At 40.3% G+C, this 25,222-nt stretch overlaps 2 protein-coding genes across 46 annotated transcripts in view; one reads left to right on the top strand and one right to left on the bottom strand.

Moving 5' to 3' along the window:
- The window catches only part of SORBS2 (sorbin and SH3 domain containing 2), a gene marked incomplete at its 3' end in the record, with an annotated part of 186,285 nt that overhangs the window by 8,219 nt on the left and 152,844 nt on the right, over positions 1-25,222 (bottom strand). For 18 of the 34 annotated variants that reach the window (XR_013990350.1, XR_013990351.1, XR_013990352.1 and 15 more), the window contains 10 exons: positions 22,246-22,295; positions 20,998-21,185; positions 18,262-19,839; positions 15,909-15,997; positions 13,238-13,284; positions 11,666-11,780; positions 11,430-11,558; positions 10,396-10,599; positions 6,995-7,026; positions 4,037-4,231 (listed from right to left, as the gene is read on the bottom strand). Coding sequence is in view for 15 of the 34 variants with exons in the window: in XM_081020453.1 (XP_080876579.1) it covers positions 1,920-2,027; positions 4,037-4,231; positions 6,214-7,026; positions 10,396-10,599; positions 11,430-11,558; positions 11,666-11,780; positions 13,238-13,284; positions 15,909-15,997; positions 18,262-19,839; positions 20,998-21,185; positions 22,246-22,295 (3,516 nt within the window). Of the gene's footprint in view, positions 1-1,919; positions 2,028-4,036; positions 4,232-6,213; positions 7,027-10,395; positions 10,600-11,429; positions 11,559-11,665; positions 11,781-13,237; positions 13,285-15,908; positions 15,998-18,256; positions 19,840-20,997; positions 21,186-22,245; positions 22,296-25,222 lie in introns of those variants that run through there. The other 16 variants (XM_081020467.1, XM_081020454.1, XM_081020461.1 and 13 more) reach the window with 7 other exon arrangements.
- The window catches only part of CFAP96 (cilia and flagella associated protein 96), a 128,888-nt gene that overhangs the window by 74,188 nt on the left and 29,478 nt on the right, over positions 1-25,222 (top strand). For 8 of the 12 annotated variants that reach the window (XR_013990377.1, XR_013990378.1, XR_013990379.1 and 5 more), the window contains 3 exons: positions 8,283-8,404; positions 9,962-10,097; positions 19,415-19,499. The gene's annotated coding sequence lies outside the window, so the exon portion shown is untranslated. Of the gene's footprint in view, positions 1-8,282; positions 8,405-9,961; positions 10,098-19,414; positions 19,500-20,208; positions 20,459-25,222 lie in introns of all 12 variants that reach the window. The other 4 variants (XR_013990387.1, XR_013990388.1, XR_013990380.1 and 1 more) reach the window with 3 other exon arrangements.

Below are 25,222 nucleotides of genomic sequence, written 5' to 3'. Positions count from 1 at the left end.
AAAGGAAACCAACCCCCAAAGCGTAAAAGAAAAGAGGAGATGCTAGGATTTCTTTAACACCTTTTGCAACCTTAATTATCATCAGCATAAATATCACCATGCCAAAGAAAGCTGTTAAGTGTCATATATACTGCTAGTCTATAAAATGCACAAATGAATATACATTTTTAAACCAAACAAGCAGCCTCAGACAAGCAGAAAGCAAATCAGTGTGAATAACACTGACCGAACAAGCAGCCATTCCTTATGATTGCTCAATACCACATTCTTGCAAAAGTACTCTCAGATATCTATTTGGCAACTACCACATGCTATGTTTGTTAATGATACTGCCTAGTTCTGAGAGGACTGTGGAAGGTTTTTTTAAAAAAACAAAAATAAACTATCCCATAGGGAATGAGAAAAGAGAAAAACAAATTATTAAAAGAATGCAGATAAATTATCAACATGTAGCCTTTTAAGGGGAAAATGGTAACCAATGCCAGTAAAAAAAGCTGAAAAGCAATTTTCATTTCCCACCACAGATTTGCATTAATTAAAGTTCTGAAAAACAAACTGAATATTTTTAACATAAAAGAAACTGCCTTTATTGAACAGAAAGGTAAGTAAACATACATAAATACCCAGCAGACTTAGTGTAACAAAATAAATATGGAAGTTTTCAAAATATAAAAGGAAATCCATGGTTTAGGATTCATGACTTGAAGTTCACAGTTCAAAAGAACAGCTATTAGGGTATATTTATGTAACCGTCTCATAGTTTGATTTTATGTGGATCCTGATTTTATGAATGGACCACAAATGATGGACATGAAGTGAACAATGTAGTCTGAGCTTTTTCAGATCAGTATAACCCAATTCCATCTTAAATGCGAGAGAAAGGTAGTCCTTGGACTTGCAGGACTGGACTATTTGTACCAATTATAGACGCTAACTAGTCTTCAAGATGGGTCTATCAAGAGTACAGTAAAGTAATCAAGTCTCGGGATCATATGGTCAACAAATGGTTGATGAGAAAGGAATATAGCTTTCTTGGTAAAAGGCCCTTGCCTTTTACAAGCCTCATAAATAATTAAGCCTCATAAATAAGCATCCAATAGTTTTTCCGTGGAACTGTACATGATTGTAACACTATAAGAACACTTACATTTTTTCAAACATAAACATCTTAATGCAAACATGATCATCCCTGACTCCTCTTGTAGTTCAGATAAATGAAGTTTGTAATGTATACAAAAACGATTAGATTCAAATATGTATAACATTTGGTTTGTACATAAAATGCAGAAATCACACACATTACTTTCAAAGACAGAGTATGGACAATTATAATAAGAGATTGAACTGTATAGAGGATGCAGCTTAATGTGAATAAGCAAGAAAAAGCTGATGCAGATGGCAGCTCAGAGAATCAGTGTGATGAAAAAGCATGGCGTCAAGTGAGTGCAACATATGTTGCCATAGCAGCAAAATATTTTGGTGTGTGTGTGCGATCATGCATTTGGAAACGACAAGGAACAGCAACATAGACATTACGAATGCGGTCTTCTTATTTAGCCTTTGCAAATGGTCTCATAAGTAAGATACTTAGAAATGAGAGGAACTACTTAAGAAGGAAGGGAGAGTTAAACACAGATTGGTTAGAGAAATTGCTTCTTTTTAGGGCTGTTTCACACATACTTGCAATTTACAATTCCCCAGCAGAACAGTCCAAATCAAGCACAGCTTCCTGTGGCCTCCACACTTTTATCACTCAAGCTTTTTCCATTTTAAAGAGAATTTTTTCCATTTTCCATTTTAAGCTTTTTCCATTTTAAAGAGAATTTACTTAAGCATGTGAGCCCCAGACTTCACAATGAGAAACCAAATTCCTTATGCTAGGGGAAACCTGGCAATATCAGGGCCATATGGTACCATACCCTATGTAAATAGCTGTGCCCTCTGACTGGCGAGCTGCAAGATCTCCTTGTCATAACAGGGCTACGAGGAGGTTTGCCGATGACAAATATCTCTCTTTTTAAATCGGCCTGGAAAAACCATAAACATGGGGGTCAATTCACCTAAAAGTCTCGACGGGCAATTTTACTGTTGTCATATCATTCTCACTTGCAAGCTGCACAAACCAGCTTTCAAATCTCCAAAATGCCCTTGTGCAAAAAGACATGCACATCTGTTAATCCACTGTGTTGCAAAGCTATGATGATCATTTTCCTTAATGCGACACTCCCCCCACCCCACCCCTGTCCTCAAGCACTTAAAAAATGCAATGCCTACCAGTCTACCTGGGGCAGAAGATCCTATCACAAAATGCAGCACTGTACATTTTCAAGTTTAATAATGGAGCAACCTCAAAAGCAAACAGCACTCATAGCCAGGAGGAAAATATTAGTAGCTGAGGCATTATAACTCTCGAGAGATTAAAAGGAGCTCATTGCGAAAATCTGACCTGCATTCTAAGCATCTCAATGTGTCTTTTGCATGAGTGAATGTAAGTAGAGAGGAAGTGATATATGAAAGGGAGATGAAGCTGATGCCTCCTTAAATTAGATTCCAAAGCTTGACTGAGAAGATGGGTGTGAAAAAAACAACAACAATTACAGGATTCTAAGAGTGCCTTTGCACATTCCAATAAGTGTTGAAGCAGACAGTGTGGGTCACACATTCCTTCTGCAAAATTCAAAAGCACTCTTACAAAGTGATTTTTTTTTTTGAGTCAAAAAGCAATGATTTATTATTTCTCAGTGCCATTACACTAGTTCTTGTTTCAGTTGTAGTACCTGCTAATGATAGAACAGGCTAAAATGCTAACTGGATTCGTAGCACCATAAGCAGTGCATGAATAATATTCTCTTGCAGGAATTCCTGCAATGGTGGATTGGATAGCTGTGAATAGACCGTGCCACTGTGAGTGGCTGACCAGTGTTGGTAGGAATAGCATAATTCAATGAAAGGGAATAATGAGATTTCAGTTCAGATTGGCTACACCTTCCCCTCACATGATTCCAGATGTGTGGTATGCTTTTGATCTAAAATGTCTGTATGTGAGTTCAGAAGGGTTGCTATGCATGCTTTATAATTGAGCAATATGGAAGTGGTATCAACCTAGGCAGAGTCTAACCAGGTACTTTACGATGAGACACAACACCAACCTGGCAAGAAGCCCTGGGCCTCCTGAGTCCCTTCCTATGAGACTAGGTGTGTTATCAAAAAGAGAGTCGTCTAATTATCTGTTTGCTGGTAGGAATGGCAAGGTACCTGAGGCCTGTGATAGCCTCTTCCACTTGTCCATTTCCATCGGGACTTCCAAGACCATGGTTCTCCCTAGTTAGTAAGTTGTCATGTGTATGGGGATCCCAGCTATGCTGGTGTCTCAATTCTAGCCTGGCTTTGTGTACTCCTAGAACTGACTGGGAAGCCAGGCAGGCAAGTGTAATTTGGCTCTCAAGAATAGGAATGAATATGCTTGCTATAAGAGTAAGAAATACATATGCATGCTAGGTAGCTTCTTCAGGATTTTAATGAGTTATTTATGTTTATACTAGCCGAGTAGATAAAAGTCCACACCATAAAAGTCAATAGTGATTTTCTAGCAGATTGGATGAAGGGCTTTGGATGAAGTCCTTACTGATAAAAATTTGTATAGCAAATGTCTTAGTAGTATTACGGAGGAATCAAAATCTAGACAAGAAAAATTGTAGGAAGTAAGGACTATGAATCATTCTGTGTGCCAAAATTTTACCTTTGCTGATTTATATATTTATTGTTTGGCATGTCCTGATTCTGATGCACTGATTTCAGTAGTGACATAACTTTTGCTCAGTTGCACCAGTGTATTGAAGGTTGGAGTATTTGGTGAATGGTGTATATTTAAATACTTGGTGCTACAACGTTTTGATCTGACTGCATGCTTATGTCATTAAATGTTAGTCACCATCAAATCTGATTTTAAATTATTAGGTTAACCTCCAGGCTTCCTGAATGTCAGGCATTTGAAAAAGCATGCAGCATTTCATATTCTAACAGATATTGTTGTTACCTTTAATTTTGGAGAATGTTTCTCCTGTCTGTATGACAGTTTGGAAAGGAGAGGGGGTGAGTGGGTGACAGCAGGCTTGGAAGATGTAGAAACGCATTCAGAGAAAGATGTTTTGGCTGAGTGAAATGGAGGACTGGAAGCAAGGCAAGAAGGAGAGGTGGAAGGTGCTTGCGTCTCATAGGGAAGTGAAGCTGGCTTAAACATTTAAAGAAAGACAACAGTAATTGAGCAGAAGAGCAATTACAAAGGGAGCAATAAAGCAGAGAGAGGAATACTGCACCACCACCAGTGAAAGGAAATGAGACACCCCCAACCTTCCGACCCATTGTTGTGTTCAGTAGGGTTAATTGAGTACATATAGGACAATGCAATTATTGGAAATACATGGATCAATCTCTGTGCTCAGCAGGACTGTTTCCTATCTGCTTACTTGAATAGCAGCTCCCTGCTCCTGGCATAGTGGGTCCCTGCTCCTGCACCTCACAGTGCAGCAAGCTGCTTCTTAAATGCTCCCACATTTAGAAAGCAGTCTACTGTACAGTGAAGGTCAGGGAGGAAAAGAAAAGGCTTGTGCATGTAGAGTTAACAAGTATGCCTGGAAAATGTTTGCTGGATTGCAGCCCTTGTCTCTCTTGGACAAGGATAGCCAATGCTTGCATTCTTGCAGGTGGCGAAGGCACATTCTGCTTCTCAGAAAAGGGCCTGAAGCATGTTTTGTCATGCAAACTGATCACTCCATGCAGGTTCAGGCTTTAACACCGTTGGGAGCAAGTCTAACCCTTCAAGCGGAATGCAAGTGACCAGGGACCACAACAGACACACTGTTTTTGCTGCCTGTGTGTGCACAGTGGTGATGCTGGAAAACAAACACTAGGCAGGCCATTATAAATGGCTGGTTCCACAGGTGGGATGCTACATACAAATTCTTAAGAGAGATGTAACATTAGATGGAAGACAATCTTACAAGCCAAAAATCCTCCCCCCTTTTCTTATGAGTAAAACTGTGGGAAACATTTTATGATAACTTGATTAAAATTCAGTAGAACCACCAGGGACTAATTAGAATGGCGCTGGGGCCAGACTCAACCGCTGCCAGTTGGCAGTTTCTAAAGCTAGGTGGTTCTTTTTTTGTTATCAAGCAAAGCTCTGTGCGCAATGATTGTGTAAACTGGCTACCCTCACCTTTCGTGTGGTGGGGTAAGCAGAAGTTGTTTGTGGCTTGCTCACATTTCAAGGAATTCAGTGTTATACACACCATGTGTAGGTAGTATAAAGCAGCATTAACTTTAATGGGTATTCTGGGTAATGCTTCCTTTATATCAGAAACCTATGGGGAGTTGTTCAAGTTAACTAGATCAGGGTAGCCAATGCAGTACCTTCCAAATGCTGTTGGATTACTGTTACCTGACTACTGGCAATGCTTGCTGAGGCTGTCAGGAATTTTAGTCCAATGACATCCGGAGGACATGTTGGTCACTTCTGAACAAGATAGTGACCTATAAATAAATGGGCATTTCCTGAATGACTTACTGTAAAGTTTTCGAGACAAAACTAGATGGCATGTTAAAGGTGTGTGAATAAATAGCATCCCGTGGTGGTGCGACTTGAATCAGTGCCGTGTGTAGAGGGAGAGGTGTTAATTATCTATTAAAAGCCAGAAGTTTCTGTTTGCCATAGGAGAAGAGATGGTATAGCTACAAATAGCATCTCCCCTTCTGGGGCAAATTGGCCACTGTGGTCTGGTGGTGGAGCATTTGTATTGGGGAAATTGCATGGGGGTGACAGATTTTACACTCCTTAATTCCTAGGAAAGTATGATCACATTGACATGTCTTCTAGTTTGACCAGGAGTTGTGCCAAACTACTTAGTGCCCATCAAAGGAACCAATGGTTTTTCATTCCTGATGACAGCCACAACTAATGGCGGCTAGCCCCAGAAGGAAGGAAGGAGAGACTTTATTCAGTTAGGGTAAACCAAGTTACAATGTGACATTTTTTCCCATCTCCAAAAGAAAATAACTGGAGAGAGGGCTTGTGTGTTAATGTGCATGCTACTGTTCTCAAAATATTGCAGTTTATACTAGAAAGGCACATGCAGGCAGAAACACACACAACAGAAAGTTAAGACTTGAATTCATGATGAGACTGTAGGAGTTTATCTTAAGAAGTTTAAATACCTCTTTTTTAGTATCTGCTGAACTGTCCCCTTCGCAAGGTATCATAGGTTCTCTCTTAACTGATATGAGTGACTCTAAATTGTCCTGGCTCAGCTCTTCCTCTATATGAAGCCTTGCCAGTTGTTCTGTTACATCAGGGGCACGCCTGTAGAAACCTGAATCTTTACATTTTGACCGGCCCCCTTGGATTATCGCTAGCAGCTCTTCACAGATTTCTTCTTCTGGTTCATCAGTCTCCGTCAGGGTTCTGAATAATGGGTCTTCTTTGGAGAGAACAAGAGCAGGGCCTGCTATTCCTTGAACTTCCGGAGTTGTTTGTGAGAAATTTTTCCTTTCCTTGGTGGTGGGGCTTCCTCTCAGCTCTCTGAAATTGCTACATTTAATTTCACTTAGATTTACACTATTGGTAACAGGCTTATTACGCACGCTGTCATGAAACCAGGTTGCTGGAGGAGGTGATTTACAGGCAGATGAAGAAAATGGCTGAGGTGAAGTTGGAGATTCAGGGAAGGAGTGGGAAGTCTTTGGTGAGGTAATTGGAACAAAATGGCCATGCTTTACTTGAGGAGTGATATTATCTGAATGCCCCAGCACGCTCTGCGGACCTGTCAAAGCTAGAGTGCCAAGTTCCTCTAAATCAGAAAGAAAGAGTTTGGGAAAAGGTGGAGGAGTTGGGGAAGGTGTGCTTGAAGGTGAGACGGCAAGAGTCAGTGACAACCATTCATCGGTGACAGCCTGAAGATTCCCTTTATTAGAATCTGGACAAGGAGAGGATCGGTACCTGAGAGGAGGGGATGATGCTTTGGAATCCAACTTGAGAAATAAGGGAAAGCATAGAAATTAAAACAAAGTGAAAAAAGGCAATGGGCTCAGGTGTGTGTGTGTGTGTGTGTGTGTGTGTACACACACACACACACACACACACACACACACACACTATGACATCTCCTGGCCATAGGGTATTATTTCATTGAGCATAAATGTCTGAAATCATTATAACATGAATCAGAAGAGCAGAAAGCATATCTGAAAAGTGAAACTGTATCAGGTTCATGCCCAGAGCTTAAATGTCAAACATCAAGACAGATCTGAATCACTGAGTTCATGAAGTGAATTTGATCCATGAGAGTTATGTTCTCTCTACTGTCCTTTAGTAAGCCTATGACTAACGGTCCAAATGTTATTGCCAGAATTCCCCAAACCATGGCTATTCTTATTTTTAGAGCAGAGTGGTGCTGTCAAAAAAATAAAAATGCAGCTCAGATTGGGGTACTATTAAATACTAGTGAATATTAACACCAACTGGGCAATCTCAGGTTGTGCAAGCATTAAGAAAAAAATCATCACTTCACATGGAAACTTTGCAGAAACATTTTAAATACAACTGCATAGTGCATTTGATGTATAATTACATGTCTTTCGAAAGTATACAGCATTCCGATGCTACTTATTGCACATCATAGACAATCATTGTAAACACACACAGCCATATATTTTGAATATCCTTATTGGCTGAATCATATTGTAAAATTAAATATTGATTGAAGTTTCCTTCTGGCAAAATAAAGGTCCTTTTTGTAAGAACGGGAAGAGTTGGGATTCATACGTATATTGCATCGGTAGATATCCATTGCTTCAGTAAATACTGAAAATGTAGTTTTTGTTATTAAAACTCAAAATTAAACCTTCATTTGAAAAGAAAAGAAAAAACTTTTGAGATAATTCTTGGAATGATTGAAATCAACTCTAGGGGTAAAGGGAGGCACCTTATACAGCATCAGACCACTGGTCTATCTACCGTGGTATTTTCCGTACTGATAGGCAGCAGCTCTCTAGGGTTTTATCTACCTCACACTAGCCTTCCCCCCTCCCTCTCTACACAGCAAGAGAGAGACAGAGTTCATTGCGATAGCTGGTAGCCAACTGCCATTCCTTTCAACCCTGCTGCCACAGCTGGGGTGACACAGTGTCAGGATGCCACTCTGAGGAACACTCTTGCAGAGAAGAGGATTCAGTGACCCTTGAGCAGGAGGCTTGACAGAGCTCTTTATTCTCTTTTTCTCTTCCAGGCTTGCTCTCAGCCAAGTCTCAGTGAAAAATACCCAGCCAGTATGGGCACCAGCCATATATAGATCCCATAGGCCCACTCTTCTCTTTCCATGATACAGGCTACTCCTGCTTGGACCAGTTGGTGTGTATGGTTGTGGGGACAAGTAGGGCATCTGGATCTATGGGAGGGTGTGTGCAGGCCTGTGCACACTTCTTTGTGCTCTTCTGACAAAGGGCAAGTGAGCAAGGAGAGGAAATAGTTTCATAATTTTCTCTGTGATGCAGTTACAGCAATGGTCCTCAATTTTATCATTATTAGGGACAACTTGATTGCTGGAAGCCTCAGCAGACTACTTACTACAACCTTTTAGCTCTTCAGCACCATCAGTGCAGTATTGTGGAAATGAGGTGTCTGAGGTTGAGAAAACCCCTTTAAACTGGTAATTTTTAGGGAAAAATAAGTAAACAGCATTTTTAAAAAATGAAGATCATGGGTCATAGGCCAGAGCCTTGCTATTTTGAGACATCTGTCCTTGGTCAAAAGAGACTTGACCTCAGTCATTAGGAAAAATCAGGTGCAGGGCCAAGTACAGGCGATCTCTACTGAAATATAACCTTTGTGTAGACCACACAAATGGAGCTTGCCGACCACTAGTGGTCTGTAGGCCATAATATGAGAACCTCTGGGTTTGAGGATGATTTCAACTGATTACATGGTAAACATTAAAAGAGTTCATCAACTATATTTTTGGTGCTCAGAAGAGGAGAAGAGAAGTGGGGATGGAAAGAGCTCAACTGCTAGTCGACATATGTTTTGGACACATAGAGAGGGAGAAAATGAATTCTGTTTGCCAAATTTTAAAGCTTTTTCAATTAGCACCACTCTAGTAATCATCTATAGATAGAAAATATTAGAAACAATGACACGTAAAGTGATAGTTCTCCACTAAAATCCAATATATTCATGGATTGAAGAGATTTTATGGTGGGGGGGGTGGTAGTAAGAGAGTCTATTCTCTCTTTTATTATGAAACATTTAGGTGGAGAGTGTCCATCAATTGCTAGCTGCAACTGTATACTAGCAAAATACCCTACTGACAGCTGCACATATTAAAATGTTGGAGAAACTGCAATTAATAGTACATCACAATGACAGTAACACCTCACATTCAAATAGTTTATCATAGTGTTAATCCTCTTTTGTTCAACATCTGACATTACAAGAGCTGGAGATTTGAGATACGATTTTAGGACAGAAACATGGCTTGATGGACAGGATGTAGATTGTGATCCATCAGTGGACTGCAGAATAATTTCTGATGAACTGTTGCTGCTGCCCACGCAGGTCCTCAACAAAAAGGACACTGGCACCATACATTTCTGTAGAAGGATGCCCATGCCTCTGTAGCACCAAGGCAGTCTATACAAAGCTACCTGTGGATTGCTGCCACTTCTACTAAGCGATAGTATAATTATTGCCTGTTGTATGTTATTTTAAAGAATATATGCATTACTACGCACATCTCCTCCCGCTATACATACTTTTATACACATCAGTTGGTTGACAAACTAAAAGGCAAAACAGAGAAGTGTGAATTTTGAAGGATAGATTCATTTTTGTTTAGGCATTGTTTTGGGAAGTGCAAATTAAGTAAGCAAATTAACCTGCAAACTGAACCAAACTTCTTCCCCATCGCAGGTTTATACACGTGAAAAGAGGAACCTTCAATTTGACCAATCCACATTGCATTTATGGGAGCAAGAAACTGGACGAAGTGGAAGCAGCTTACAATAAATGGTAGCAAATGAAGTGGATTTCCATTGGCTTTAATACGGTTAGTGCTAACAAACTCTGAGAATCATTTTTTAAAAAACAAAAAGGAAACATTTTTTAAAACATAAAGGTAACACAATGGGGAGAACTTTTTTTGATATAAATTTGATTTTGATATAAATACTGCAAACAAAAAAATACTGCATTTGTGTTTTCATAGAGGAAAGTATTGTAAGTATAGTAGTGCTGTGTGCTTGATCGTTTCAATAAATATGTACCGATTCCACTGGTTAATTTGGCTCGAGGTCTGTGCATAGGAATATTCTAGACATGTTTGAAAAGATCAAAGTTCTCCTTACCTTAGTTGAACTTAAATGATGTATTCTGTCGCTGGAATAACTCTGGGGTATTGGAGGAACAGGAGAAACATCTGCTCCTTTGGTGGCATTCTTTTTTATGATTTCCACATAGGACACGGGGAAGATTCCTTGTCGGTTGGTTCCTGGTAGTTTGCCTTCATACCAGTTTTGATCAACCCGTCTAAGGAGAATTACTTTGTCTCCCTGGAAGGCAAAACTTGGAAGCTGAGATGTATTAATCTTCTACAAAGCATCACATGTTCATTACCACCCAATCTTTCAGGTCTTTCAGGGTAGTGTAGTAACAAAGAGTGAGAGTTGCGAGCCTGAAAACTCCAACCTCAAAGCTCACCTAAACTAGGTGGGTTTTGGTACTTTCAGAATGGCCCACAACCACAAAATGAGAATAATGTGGAATTGAGGAATTGTTCCTCCTGATTTTTATTCCAGAAAGATAATTTTAAAAATGATTCCTCTCCCCCCCCTCCCCGGTTGCTCTCTACAGCAACTTTTCTTACTAGTGGAGACAGTTTCTAGTTATTTATGTCATTCAATTTATATGATTGTCTTTTTAATTTTCCACTGTTGCTGTAACACACTGGAAAGTGAAACACATGTAAAAACATAAGAAGAGTCCTGCTGGATAAGGCCAAAGGCCTATTTAGTCCAGAGTCCTGTTCTCATATTGGCCAACCAGGCGCCTGTGAAAGGTCTCCAAGCAGGAAGAACCTGAGCACAACAGCACTTACTTCAAACAATATATTGTCTAACTTATAGGACCCTTTTAAAGAGATTAGCAAGACAGCGTATGTGAATTATTTCGAACACTTCAAATATGTGTGAAACACTAGGTACTATTAAAAGTTGGCTAGTCTCTTGTTTTTCACCTGTTTTCTTATTCGATGAGCCACAAATCTCACCAGCCACAGCGTGAAACAGTAGCGTTCCGTTCCATCACTTCAGGTAATTTTAGTTCTGAATAACAATACTGTTTAAATGCTTACTTGACAAAGAAGCTGTTAGTCATTGCTTACCTTTCTCAGTGACAGTTCTACATTTGTATCTGCATTGAAATTGTATTTTGCAACAGCTTCTCCAATCTCTGCAATGTGTGCTGGGGGTGGTGGCCTTGCTGGCTGTGCTTTTTCGGGGGGAAGAAGTTTCTGGAAAGAGAATGGTGGTTGCTTTAAATCAGTCTATTCAGTTTGCGCAAGTACTCCGTAAAGCTAACACAGAAGGGGGGGGGGGGAAGATGGCAATACACACAAACCTCAACGTAAGAAATTGGAAAAATCCCAACTCTTCCATAGTGTTCGCCCTCATACCAGTTTTGATCCACTTTCCTGAGGATATAGACAGTATCGCCTTTCTTAAAGGATAACTCCCTGTAACAGATATTTATAAACAGTAATGTTAAGCTAGCTGTTTGGATTTTTTTGTACTTCAAATGATCTTTATATTGAGATCTGATTTGAATGTTTATTATTATTATTATTATTATTATTATTATTATTATTATTACTCCTCCTCCTCCTCCTCCTCCTCCTCCTCCTCCATGTCTGTGGAAGGAGAGTCATGAGCACATAAACCCTACTTGATGTTATTGGCCTAGTGCAAACATAAAAACAATTATGATGCTTTTTTCCTTGAGAACTTGCTTTAAGTTCTCAAACATGGTTTAGTTTGCAAGGCATGTTTAGCGAATAACCAGCAAGACATGCTCAACTCTTGCAAGGAAGGAGATATAGAAACAGCTTTAACTATGGTTTGCATGGTGTATATACAACATCTAACTATGGTTAACTCAAGTCATGTTTTGAATAATTAACAGAGCCTAAATTCAAAACGTTTTGTACAAATATTCAGCAGGAAACTTTCTGCTTTGAATCCTGGTACTGTGCTATTGAAAACGTCAGCCTTTAAAAAACAAACAAAAACCACAAATTTTCTTATGCAACAGAAATACCCTTCTATTATGAAAAGGCAAGTCATTCTTTAGTTCTGGTTCCCTCCTCACTTTTTGTATTTCTCTTGCTGAACAGGAATGTAAAAGAACAATATTGGTTACAATGTACAAGCAAGCAGGAAAAAACACCATACAGTGGTACCTCGGTCTACGAACTTAATTCGTTCTGGAAGTCCATTCTTAAACCAAAGTGTTCTTAAACCGAGGCACACTTTCCCTTCCACTGCCGGTGCCCTTCCACCGTTCGTCTTCCAGGGCAAAGTTCGCTAATCGCAACACCTACTTCCGGTTTTGCAGAGTTCATTGTGCGAATAGTTTGTTAAAAGGACTGCTCGTAGAACGAGGTACCACTGTATTTGCATTAGCAGCATCCATTCATGTGCTCCCATTGTGCAAATGGAGCTAAAATGAACTTTTAGTATCGCACATAAATATCCATAGTTCACTTTAAAACTGTTTCCTGTATTGTGATGGGGAGTTATCAGTTGCTATCCAACTAAGAGTAAATCCATTGAAATTAATGACTTTTAAGTTACTAACAATATACATCGCCCTTCAGCTTTAAAAACCAGTAACATTTTATGTTTCCTAAAATTTATTATGCCTTTGATATAGCTGAATACTTCATGAGAATGATTCTATGCATTATTTTACAGTTAAACACTGCAGAGACTCATTCAAGTTAAATGACTGAACATTTGCATATTGTAGAATGCTTAAATATTCCACAATTAGCCCACAATAGTTTAACTACATCTAATATACAGACTCATCTAGAGCAATTAAAAGTCCTACATATAGCACTTGTTTCCTCTGCAAACAGCTCCAACATACATAATAATTTTTAAAGGAAAAACAGCAGTCACTAATACTTACTTAGGGGTTTGAGCCTTAAAATCATATACTGCTCTAGCTGGCAGTCTCTGAAATGGAGGGAAAGAAATGAGTCTACATGAATATAAATATTTAAGTGTTATGTCGAAAACTTTGCAAAGAAGGGAACCATTTAAAAATCTTTTTTATGTAAGCCCTTAAGTAAAAGGCCTAACATTTTAAAATAATAGTGTCTCCAATGTCTCTTATTAGCATTTATGCTATAAATGATCTGTCTATTATTCAGTTAACTTATTTAAGAGACTTTTATATTGCTTTTTAACTGCATGGCATACTTTCCAACATCTGGGGGATGAAAATCAGGATGAACATTTTTTTAACAGGATGATTAAAGGGTGTTAAGGAATCAGGAGTCACAGATAGGCCAGAGTCTGATGATTGTGGCCTATATATAAGCCAGATTTGAAGATCCCCCCAATTGTCAATCTCTGGACCCCGTGTCAATCCTTTTCAGTCTTTCTCGCCCCACCAATCCTTTCTCCATTGTCGGCCTCTCCTTTCACACCTGCCTGCCCTTGCCCACCTCCCTTCGAAAGGCTCCCAATTTGAGCTGCCCTGCTCAAATTGGGATGTTTGGCAGGCATGGTATGGCACCTATTTAGTTTTTTGGTACCTGTGAGTATCAAATGTGCAATGGGAACCTGAGGGTGAGCCTTACTCCATAAATGCTAGTGTGCCACGCCAGCCACTGTTGAGAGTGACAAATAATCATCAATCTCACATAAATGCATATATCAATGGAGCCCCCTCAATAGAGACACAACTCTGTCCCCCAACATGTTAAATGCATTCATGCATTTAACATTACAGGTAGTTAGGCCTTCAGAGAGAACATCAAGACTGCTGGGGACCAGAATCTCACTTTCTTCTCCCTTTCCTTTTTCCATCCTAGTTCTATGTTGGCAAATAAATTACCGTATACACTCGAGTATAAGCCAACTTTTTCAGCACATATTTTATGCTGAAAAAGTCCCCCTCGGGGGCCGCTAGGGGCGCCTTGGAAGATGGCTGACAATACCATCTATCCAGCTTGCACGAGGTAATTAGAGGCTGATTATGGGGAGTAAATCAGTCTCCCTCATCTTCCCAGGGAAAGGGGAAGATGCTGCCCTCGCCCGCAGTTGCCATAAATCACCCCCGAGTTTGGATGAAGGAGGGGGTGAGAGGCACTGGGCGGAAAGCCCTCGTACAGGCTCGGAGCTCCCTGAAGCTGCTTTCAGAAGCGAGCCTGGTTGTGTGGCTTAAAAAGAAGAAAAAAAATGGAGAAGTAAACGCACATGCTTCAAGAGAGGTCAGGAGTGTTTTTATCTGCTAATAATTTTACCACTGAGATGAAGAAGATCGGGACGGAAGGAACAGAGATAACATCAGAGAATCGCAGACATGTTGGTAGGTGGAACGGAACAGAAAGGGGGGGGGGAAGACTTTCTACTTTTTCTATGTGATTTACTTAACAACCCTCCCCCTTAAAGAACCGTCTCAACGACCAATTTGCAAGTAGGATTAAAAATGAACTGTGTGGGGGGAAAATAACATGAATTAAAGGTTTTATTCTGTGAAAGATTTGGAAAGAAAAGAGACTCTCTTTGTGACACAGCAAGAAATGTGACCCGATATGGACAGGCAGACCTTTGCTGCACGATATATGGTCTTAGGGAGGAAGAGCTGTGGATCGGTTATCAGGCTGGGATCGTAAATTTGAAAGGGCTATTATCCTCCTGGAGAGACTAATTATGATGCAGCGGGTCTGGAAATGAGCAGACATTTAGACTGTATTTCATCGGAGTGGCAAGATGGCGAATGTCTGCTCAAACGAAAGCCTGGACTATTGGATTTCTGTGAGAGATCTACGAGAGAGCATCACAAAGCCCACACAGAGATATAAATAAGTCTGTTTCTTTCATTCCACTTGTGGAGAGAACTCGGAGGTGACTGAAAAGGAAAATGAGTAACGACAAAGAGTTGAGAAGATGGGACTGAAAACATCATTGTAAACATGAAAGCAGCAGAAATATAGATGATTGGACTCCTGCCAATCGCGAAGCATGGGTACCCTCCACAAAAAAATTTAATTTGGAAAACATTTGGACTTTATGATGTGTATTGATACAATTTGGACTAATTGGTATGATATGTTTAATTTGGTAAATGGAAACTTAATAAAAAATATTTTTTTAAAAAAGAAAAAGTCCCCCTCGGCTTATACTCAAGTGAGGGTCCTTTTGGGCTGCTCCTTCCTCCTCCTCTGCCTTTGCCGCTGTTGGCGGTGGTGGAATGAGCAGCCGAAAAGCAGCTCTTGGCAGAACTCTAGGTAGGCAGGGAGACAGGAGGGGCTGGGGGGGGAAGAGAAACCCCTCTGCTGCGAGTGCATGCACACGCACACACACTCCGGCCCACCAGGAGGTTTGTGGTGTGGTGAACCAGCTTACACTCGAGTCAATAAGTTTTCCCAGTTTTTTGTGGTAAAACTAGGTGCATCAGCTTATATTCGGGTCGGCTTATATGTGAGTATATATGGTACCTGTTTTGTAGCACCTGGGCAAGAAACAGTACCAGTGATAAACAGTAGACTTTTATAAATGTCAGTGACAACTACAGATAATGCCTTTTTTGGCTTCAAACACTTTTAAATTATTCATTTTCTTTTAAATACCTCTCTCTCTGGAGTTCCTCTTCTTTCCTTTGGAGCACATCGACCCACATCCGTGAAAGCAGAATAGTTCCCAGGGGACTCCTGGTCTACTGAAAATAAGATGCCACTTTGTGAAATTCAGTTTAATTAAAAATAAAGCCGTTGGGCTCTATTTGAAGGGGCACTACATCTAAATTATATGCAAAATGCAAGTTGGGGCTAAAAAAATAGAAACCAACAAATGAAAAGGACAAACAGAAGCTAAAAACTGAACTGTGGGAAATTTCTTCCACTAATACTTTATGCTTTAAAACTGAACTTGAGCAATTAAAGAGCAAAAGCAGGACCAGAGCACCCTAATTCTAACTTGTACAACAGTGATTTGAGCAACTAAAGGAACAGAAGTATGAGATATTAAGGATGCGAAGGGTAAGAAAAGCATAGCAATGAATCATAAGATTTTAAACATGGAACCACATGCAAGGGAATGTATCGGATACATGCCACAATCACAGAAAGGTGAACTACATGACATTTTTCATATTATCAATAAGTATGCATTCCTCTTTTATATAAGTCCAGAACTAGACAACTAGGATCGCAACTGCAATATCTATCTCTGAGCCACTTTCTCACTGAAAATCACTCCCACAGCTCCTGTTCCCCCAGGAAGGTGCCATTTCCCAAAAGAGCATATTTGGGGGCAATTTACAGTGGTAGAAGAGATGAGGAAGAGTAAAAGGTAGGGTAAAAGATAAAGGACCCCTGGATGGTTAAGTCCAGTCAAAGGCGACTATGGGGTGCGGAACTCATCTTGCTATCAGGCCAAGGGAGCTGGTGTTTGTCCACAGACAGCTTTCCGGGTCATTTGGCCAGCATGACTAAACCGCTTCTGGCACAACGGAAACACCGGGACGGAAACGCCATTTACCTTCCCACCGCAGCGGTACCTATTTATCTACTTGCACTGGTGTGCTTTCAAACTGCTAGGTTGGCAGAAGCTAGGACAGAGCAACGGGAGCTCACCCCATCACATGGATTCAAACTGCCAACCTTCTGATCAGCAAGCCCAAGAGGCTCAGTGGTTTACACCACAGCGCCACCCACGTCCCTATGAGGAGGAGTAAAAGTCCTCCCTGAACTGCACAATTAAAACTCATATCATCCCTACCCTTACTTTTATTTCTAGAAAGAAAACCCCCAGGATAGATGCTTACGGAATGAATATGCACATAAGTGGAGAGCACTTGGAGAGTCCTAGTGGCTTGTGAGGAGACCCTCCCCACAGCCTAAAGAGGATGTGCTCTTTGGGCTCCAGGGAGGGTCTTCTTGCGATCTGGAGGGGTAGTGGAGCTCTGTTGAGGCTGCTCAGCCTCCTCACCTAACAGCTTACAGTTGTTTCAGCAACCTGTAGTTTAAACTAACCAGAGCACACACTGAGCGTGGATCCAACAGAAAACTAGTTAGTTAAAAATGGATGTTTCCAAATTCTTCCTTGGAGAAGGGGAGGGGAGTGCACAAGCCTGAGGCTTGCTGCTGCTTGTGCACATAGTGCTAAATTATAGATTAGTGTTATGTGTAAAACAGGCCATTGTAGAGTTGAATGTCTCAGAATAGTATTCTGTGCAATTAATATATACCAACATCTTTTTGTTGTTGTTAAAATGGGAAGTTAAGCTAAGTTATGCAAGATGGAACTGTTAGAAATGGCTATCAATACTCCTTGTCTTTGTCTTCTGGCCTTTGTGCCTCTCAAATCTGAATGGAGGCATTTTAAAATAGTTAAAGAGATCTAGTTTTGCCACCCTCAAAAATGAATAGTTGTACAATGGACACTTCTCTTAAAGGGTCTAACATTCTATTTACCTAAAAAGGGAGGGTTAAATGAGTAACGTAAAAATACGTTTCAGCTATAACTGTGCATACTCTTTGTGAGCCTAGTTAGAACCAATTAAAAAAGCAGCTTTTCTTGCATTGTTTAATGCTATTATTGCGCAACATAGCTTCTCTAATAGCTTCCCATGGTCTACTGCTTATGCATTTTATTGGGATATTTTTGCCCTGATCATAGGCATCTTCCTACCTTTAAAAACTCTGGGTGAGGAAATTACATCACTTCCGGTGTGACCTTCATTTCCATTATGAACCACAACTTTACTATTTTAGAAGCCTATGAAGATCTGATAATTGCATCTCTATGCACAGATAGCTTTAATTTTACACTCATCAATGAGCCTTTCACTCCTATGACTTTTTGCACCACAAACAATTTGTTTCTAAAAACACAATATAAATGCAATGACAATGGGCTGGAAGTGAAAGGATAGGGGGTGGATGACTCAATCACAAGCATAAAGAAAAGGAGATAATCAACCTTGGAAACATAGTGCACTATCATTTTCTTGGCTGCTGCTGTTGGTTGTTTCCATGTCTTGGTAAGAGGCACTAAGTGGTAATCTTCCACATTCGTTCTGGTACAAAGGGCAATGAATAGCACCATCTTGAGGCAGTGGATGAAAAGGCTGGAGCATGGGACTCTTCCTAAGAGCTGTAAGGGAGGAATTCCTCTCGGGAATGTCTGGAAGCAGCTCAGAAATAAGTCTGTGCAAGATGCTGTTGTCAGGCAAGCTTCCCCTTCTTCTTTCTGCTTTGATTTGGTCACAGATATCTTTAAGCGCAGAGTCCAGAGCGTCAAAGACAGCTGATTTGCATTTAGTCTTTTCAGCCTGCTTTTTGGGGGCTGCAGTTTTTTTCCTCCGGAAAGGCACTGGGCTGACCAGGAATGCTATCTTAGAGAGGCCAGAGTCAGAGTCTTGTCTTCTAGGGTCTTCTGGGGTAGTTTCCTGTTTAGCCCTTTCATGCTTTCGCATGGTGGTGAAGCGGGTGTACGATGCTGGGCACCTCCCTTTGCAGGAGCTGATGAGATGCTTGTGATGGTGATGGTGGTGGTGGTGGTGGCCCGATCCATAAAAGCTTTCCGACGACGTAAAGGAAAAGTGGTCAAAATCACTTTCACTACAAAAGGAAGAGCCTTCTATCTGTATAAAGTCACTGAGGTCAGAGACCACCCCATCTTGGTCACTGTCTGAAAAGTCCAGATTAGATCTTTGCGGTTCCTCACTAGTCACTTCAATGTGAATTGGCACCAGAGTTTTAGATTTGTAATTCCGTTGTACCTGAGTAGCATGTCTGCCTTGGTTTTCCTCCTCCAGCAAGGACTCGATGGAAAACCGTCTCTTTGTACAGAAGCCATTTTTAGGAGGTTCGAGGAGGGTTACTGCTGACAGTGCTTCTTCAGCTAAGTTTGGCATTGATTTTGACTTCTGAATCAGCTTTTCAAATTCAGATATTCTATTGGGCACCATGTCTCTGGGCACTTCCTCAGCAGAGGAGTCTTTCCAGCCCTGCAGCAGGTCTTTATGCTGTTCCTTTTCATATTGCAATACCCTGGACTTTACAGAACAGATTACCTCAGAATTCAGCAAGTCTTTCCGATTGATACGGTGCATCCTCTTATACATTTTCAGGAAGCCAGGAGCGTCGTGGGCTGATCTATGACGTGCCCGTGAGTGACTGGAGCCACGGCTTTCCGAAGCGTATGGGGAAGCCCAGGTAAGTGTGGAGCCACCTTTCGAATCTTCCTCACATAACAGAGACACCATGCTTTCCGATTTATTCTGTGGGTCAGGAAAGCTACAACGATCATCTGCTAGCAGGTCATCACAACTGCGAGATTTCCGCTTGGGAGAGGAAGTCTCTTCCGTGCTGCTCCAGATTTCTGCATTCTGACGGGACATTTGCCAGCCATTCTTGTAGCTGATTGCCCTTCTTGAGTCACTTGGCACAGCCAAGCGCTGTCCATAGGTTCTACAGTAATCTAATTCATTTGAGCTGCTGTAGTTGGGCACTGAGTAACTGGAAAGGGGTGAACACACTTTGCTAATATCCCCACCTTTATAATCCACAGAGCAGCATGGTGAAAAAGAGACATTGCCAGAAATTAACAGATTCAAAAGTAGATAGGAAATAAGACAATCAGCACATGCCAGAAAGAACAGAGAGAAGGCAGTTAGTCTTCCTAACCTAGCATTAAGCACTAATGTAAGATACACATTACCAAAGCATAGGGGATGAAAAACAGATCTAAGCATTTATTAGACCCTGGGCTGCAATCCTTTACACACTTACTGGGTGTAAGCCTCATTGAAATCAATGGTACTTACTTTGGATTGAGTAGACAGGTATAGGATTGCACTGTTAAAATCTAAAGGTTCAGCAAATAGAATCTCATGCTTCTACTAACAGTTAAATATTTTTATAGATTGCGGTGGGAGGACAGAGCACCTGTTTCCAGCAAGTCTACCAGGACTGTCTCATTTCTGACCATATGAAAATCCATGGGTTTATACGCAGTGATCATGTCACCTCTTTAGGGCAATCAAAGCAGACAAGTCGAACCACACATCCTGTTCAGAAACTGATAGCAAGGCATAGCAAGAAATGTAGAGACAGACTTCTAACCTAGACACTTCTAAACTATCTTTCCCTTTCCTTAAGAGGCTGCACCCTTGGTAAGATTTATGATGGATTCAGTTTAACAGTGAACAAATGAGAGTTGGTTGTTATAATGCTCTAGTAGCCACAGCCATAGCCTACTAGGAGGTCTCTATTGTATGTAGGGGGGGGGGAATGTGTGCCCCCATTTATTTTTGAGATCCATATTCTCATTCAAACTCTTGTGTATGACAGAAGGTATAACATTCTTTATATCTTCAAAAATAGAACATTCTTTTCTGTCCAGACAACAGAAGAAATGCAATTAAATGGCATGTCATACATTACAGTCACAAATGCTGACTGCATTTTAAAAAAACAAAAAACAGAATAATCTTCATATAGAGAACTTTTTAAAATACCCAAACCCCAGAGGACGAATATAAATATAAGCACAGAATTCTGACTTCTTGGTTGTAGACATTTGAGAGATCAATGAATGCTTACCATCTAATAGCATTCAGCATCCATCAACAGCTCAACAATATTTTGCAGTTTATAACGAATGTTTGTATAATTACATCATAGCCTGTTTACAACTGTGTTAATTTCTTACCTTTTGCTTTTGATGGAGACGATGGAGAAGAGGTTGTAACAGGCTTCCTAAGTGTAGAATATGTGCTCTGCGTATTTGTATGGCCCACACTAGCCCGATTTGCATTTTGATCACTGTGTGCCTTCTGATGAGGTACTGCTGGCTCAGACTTCCTTCTTTTCCTGTAGTCACTTGCAGTACTTGTTGAACTAAGGAAATAAGCAGTATGAGTGTCACTGCACAGGACGCATTAAAAAAACTTCAGTGATGTTCTCATCAGCCAGTGCTGACTTAGTTACGTACTAATAATAAAAACCAAACAACAAGATGATTAAGCCAAATAGTGTGACAACAATCTCATTTTGATCCCGATTTATTTGTTTACATGTCTCAAGCTCTTTTAAGTTGGCAAGAATCAGAGCTGGGGTCTGTTGGTTGACATCTTTGGGGCCTTGACTCTTCTTTTTGACAGCACACAAAACATACAACACAAGTTCCAGTTTCCTACAGCATGGGATGCTCTTTTGCAGTTTAACAACTGAATGGAAAATGTGAAACAATGACCAAACTATGATTTTGTGGAAGAACAGAATGCTTCCTGAAGCACTGCATGACACTAACAACAACAAGTCCAGTGATAGTGACAGTGTAACCTGCCTGTCTTTCACTTCCAATTAGGGGGTACCTTAACAAATTCAAAGCATTTTCCAAAAGCATGGTTTCCAGGCAAGAAGGAAGGCTTCTACTGCTGCTATATAATTTACAGACAGTTGACATAAGCCTAATGGAGAGCTGGTGATTACATTATTCTTAATCTGAATGCACGATAAACATGGCTAGCAGCAACATACATCCTTTCACTTCATAGGTTCGGCACTTGAAAAACAACACAAAATGAGAATGCAAACAATTTAACCACACTAACAAATCTTGCGATGGAGATGCTGAAAACAGAGAGGAGGGAAATTTGATAGTGTGTGGAGCATCAGGACAAATTATGCTTCATATTCAAACAGAAAGGGACAAGAACAGATTATTAGATTTGTACTGAGGTAAGGAGTCCCAGCCAGAAACATGCATATCAGTCTGGGTATAGCAAAAATAGGGAGGGGTGGAGTCTGTGCTTTACCCAAAAAGGCTATATGGAAATGTCTTCCTGTAGGAGGAAGACCAAGTCCAGTTACTTTCAAATGCAAGCTGCTCTATAGATGAGCAGAAGTCTCTGTACAGCCCACCCCCCCTACTTTCATTGATCAAAGTTATCCTTACCTAGAAGGTCTGCCCAAGCCTCTATCTGTTGGACTGTAATATAAGGAAGTCTGGAGGCACAAACAAGCAAGACAGTTAGCCTTTTATATGGGATTTCACTGGTATAATTCATAAGAAATCACTATGCAATGACTATAGGAACACCATAATTTATCACACCAAGAGAAGCTTGAAAAATTAGAAGTGAGGCAGCTTTCAAAGTCAATTTTATGTCCCTCCTTTAATACTTGAAAGGTCAAGCAGCAAACTGTTCCTTTTTAAGCTTGTTCCCAAAATGATAGGTGCTATGATTTACATTGGCTAAAAGGTAGAAACTATAAAATCTCAGATAAATACATTAATTAATCAGTAAATGAGAGACTTGAGATATCCTATAATTACTTACCAAAGTATTAATGTCAAAGAAAGCTTGAAATTCTCTGTATACATAGCTTACACATCTATAACTTGCACGGCCACTTGGTGACCTTCTTAACTTCATGTTAAGAGCAGAGTTGGTCCCACCAACCTAAAGACTTTTTCCGTTGCTTAAGAAGTGACAGCCGAATGACCTTTGGGAATGCAAATACTTAAAACTTGTCAATATATGTTCAGTCCTTAGTGACACACTATTTTTAATCTAGTCACTTAACTGGTGTGAAAGCTTGCGCTGGAATTAGGCACACATCGTACTACAGTTTGTGGGAGCTAGAAAAAGAATCATGTTATCCCAGGGACATCTTTTCATGGGCACAAAACTATGCATTCACATATTAAGCATATTTTACATTCAGGCTATGTAATTTCAGAGATGACCCAAGGAACTGAAAATAGAATTTTCACACTGTGTGCTACTGTTCTTTGTGGAAAAGCAGGAGGTCAGGCTGAAATCACACATAAAATGTATTATAGGAAGCAATGTATTATAGGAAGCAAGCATTGCATCTGGGTGAACCCATTTACTTTTGGCGAGTGACAGCAGAGCTTGTATTCGTATTTACATTTTAATTTTCTTATACATCACTTCAGTAATTTCTTTTTTTGCTGCGCCGAGAGAGACAGCAAAAGAGATTTTGCATCACCACCCACCCAGAATGGACTCCAGAATTTATTGAGCCTGGGCACCAGACTGTCCCTCTGTTCCCTCCTCCTCCTCCTTGCTGTGCACCACCCTAACAGTGGGGACTGGGAGCCCAGCAGGAGACAAGGCCGGTAGACTGCTGAATCTGCTCTGCCTCTTATAGTGTTAGTAGCTATTCTGGGGGATCCAGTCAGCAGTGAGTCCCTGCCAATCTGCAGGCTCTTGCCAAATGCCTAAACATGCTGACTACTGACATCAGGGCCTTTTACCACAACTGGCATTCATTACAAATGCATTGTATAGTAGAACACAGAAACAAAGGAAGTTGCTATGTGCTAGCTGCCACCTAACCCAGTTTTGTCCATTCTGACAGACAATGGACTTCCAAGGTATCAGGCAGCAGCCCTTCCCATCACCTGCTACCTGGAGAAGCTAGGAATTAAACCTGGCACCTTCTGAATGTGGAGCATGAGCTCCACTACTGAGCTACAGTCCCTCCTCAGTAACAAGACCCAAAAGTAATTTGGGAACAGGATCTGTTGGAGATATTTAAGTACATAAGAAGAGCCTGCTGGATCAGGCCAGTGGCCCATCTAGTCCAGCATCCTTTTTTCACAGAGGTCTGTGGGAAGCCCACAAGCAAGACCTAAGTGCACCTCCTCTCCTGCAGATCTCAGAAATGTACTGCCTCCAACTGTGGAGGTAGACCATAGTCACTGTGACTAGTAGCCATCAATAGCCTTTTCCTCCATGAATTTCCCTGTTTAGGGAAGTTTTTAATGTTTGAAGTTTTATTCTGTTTTTAGTGTTCTGTTGGTAGCCGCCCAGACTGACTGGGGAAACCCAGCCAGATGGGCGGGGTATAAATAATAAAATTATTATTATTATAACCCTCTTTTAAAGCCATCCAAGTTGGTGGCCATCACTGACTCCTGTGGGAGCTAAAATACCAAAGCAGCATACACATTTCCAACATCTCCAAATTGATTTTTCCCTTGGAAACCAAGTTATGCAGAAGTAGTTATCAAACAAGTATCCAAGATCATATTTTAAAGGCAAAGTAGTATTTTTGAACATAATAGAAATGCAGTTGAAACCTAGAAAATGATCAACATTAATTTAGTATGCGCTTTAAAAGTGAAACATTTTAAGAAAGTTCACACACCCCAATTTGATCAGGAAATAGATGCTGATGAGACAAGACACTATGTGTATTATTATTATTATTATTATCTATTACTACCGTATTTACTCGAATCTAATGCTCACCTTTTTTTTGCCAAATTATGTTGCAAAAATTAAGGTTTGCATTGGATTCGATAGCACATTTACATTTGCCAGTAAATACTTTTTTTGGTTTCAAGGTTCTGAAAATTGAGGTGTGCATTTGATTCGATGGCACATTAGACTCTAGTAAATACGGTATTTAGATTTCTTACCCACCCTCCACCGTAAGGTCCCAGGGCAAGTTTAAAAAAATATAAAAACATAATATTAAAATCAGTTTAAACAAATGTCTATCAAAAAAGAATAAGGTAGGTCCTAAAACATCTCTCAGGTATCAAAGACCAAGGTAAAGAAATGTGTCTTCAGCATATGATGATATGAGAATTATTCCAGTGGAGTTTGCAGAGAAAAAAGCTTTAGAATTGGAGATGTGAAAAACTTATTTGAGTTTAGTCACCAAGTTCATTGCTTCATGGAAATGAATAAACAAATAATGAAGGGGATAGCTTACTTAACAATATAGAATAGTGGTTTGTTTCTCCTTAACAAGCCAGGATTCATAAACCAAGAAGAAACCTTGATTTAAGGTTGACTTGTTAAGGAGAAATAAACCATCCTTCTGGGTTTAAATGAATATTAAGTGATACCTTTCCTGTTTTGTTTAACTGCTTGTGCATCAGGATGCATCCA

Source organism: Podarcis pityusensis (assembly GCF_964106645.2).
Source record: "Podarcis pityusensis genome assembly, chromosome: 9".
NCBI classification, from domain to species: domain Eukaryota; kingdom Metazoa; phylum Chordata; class Lepidosauria; order Squamata; family Lacertidae; genus Podarcis; species Podarcis pityusensis.
The sequence above is the reverse complement of the archived record's forward strand: the minus strand, read 5'-3'. Positions and strand labels throughout refer to the sequence as shown.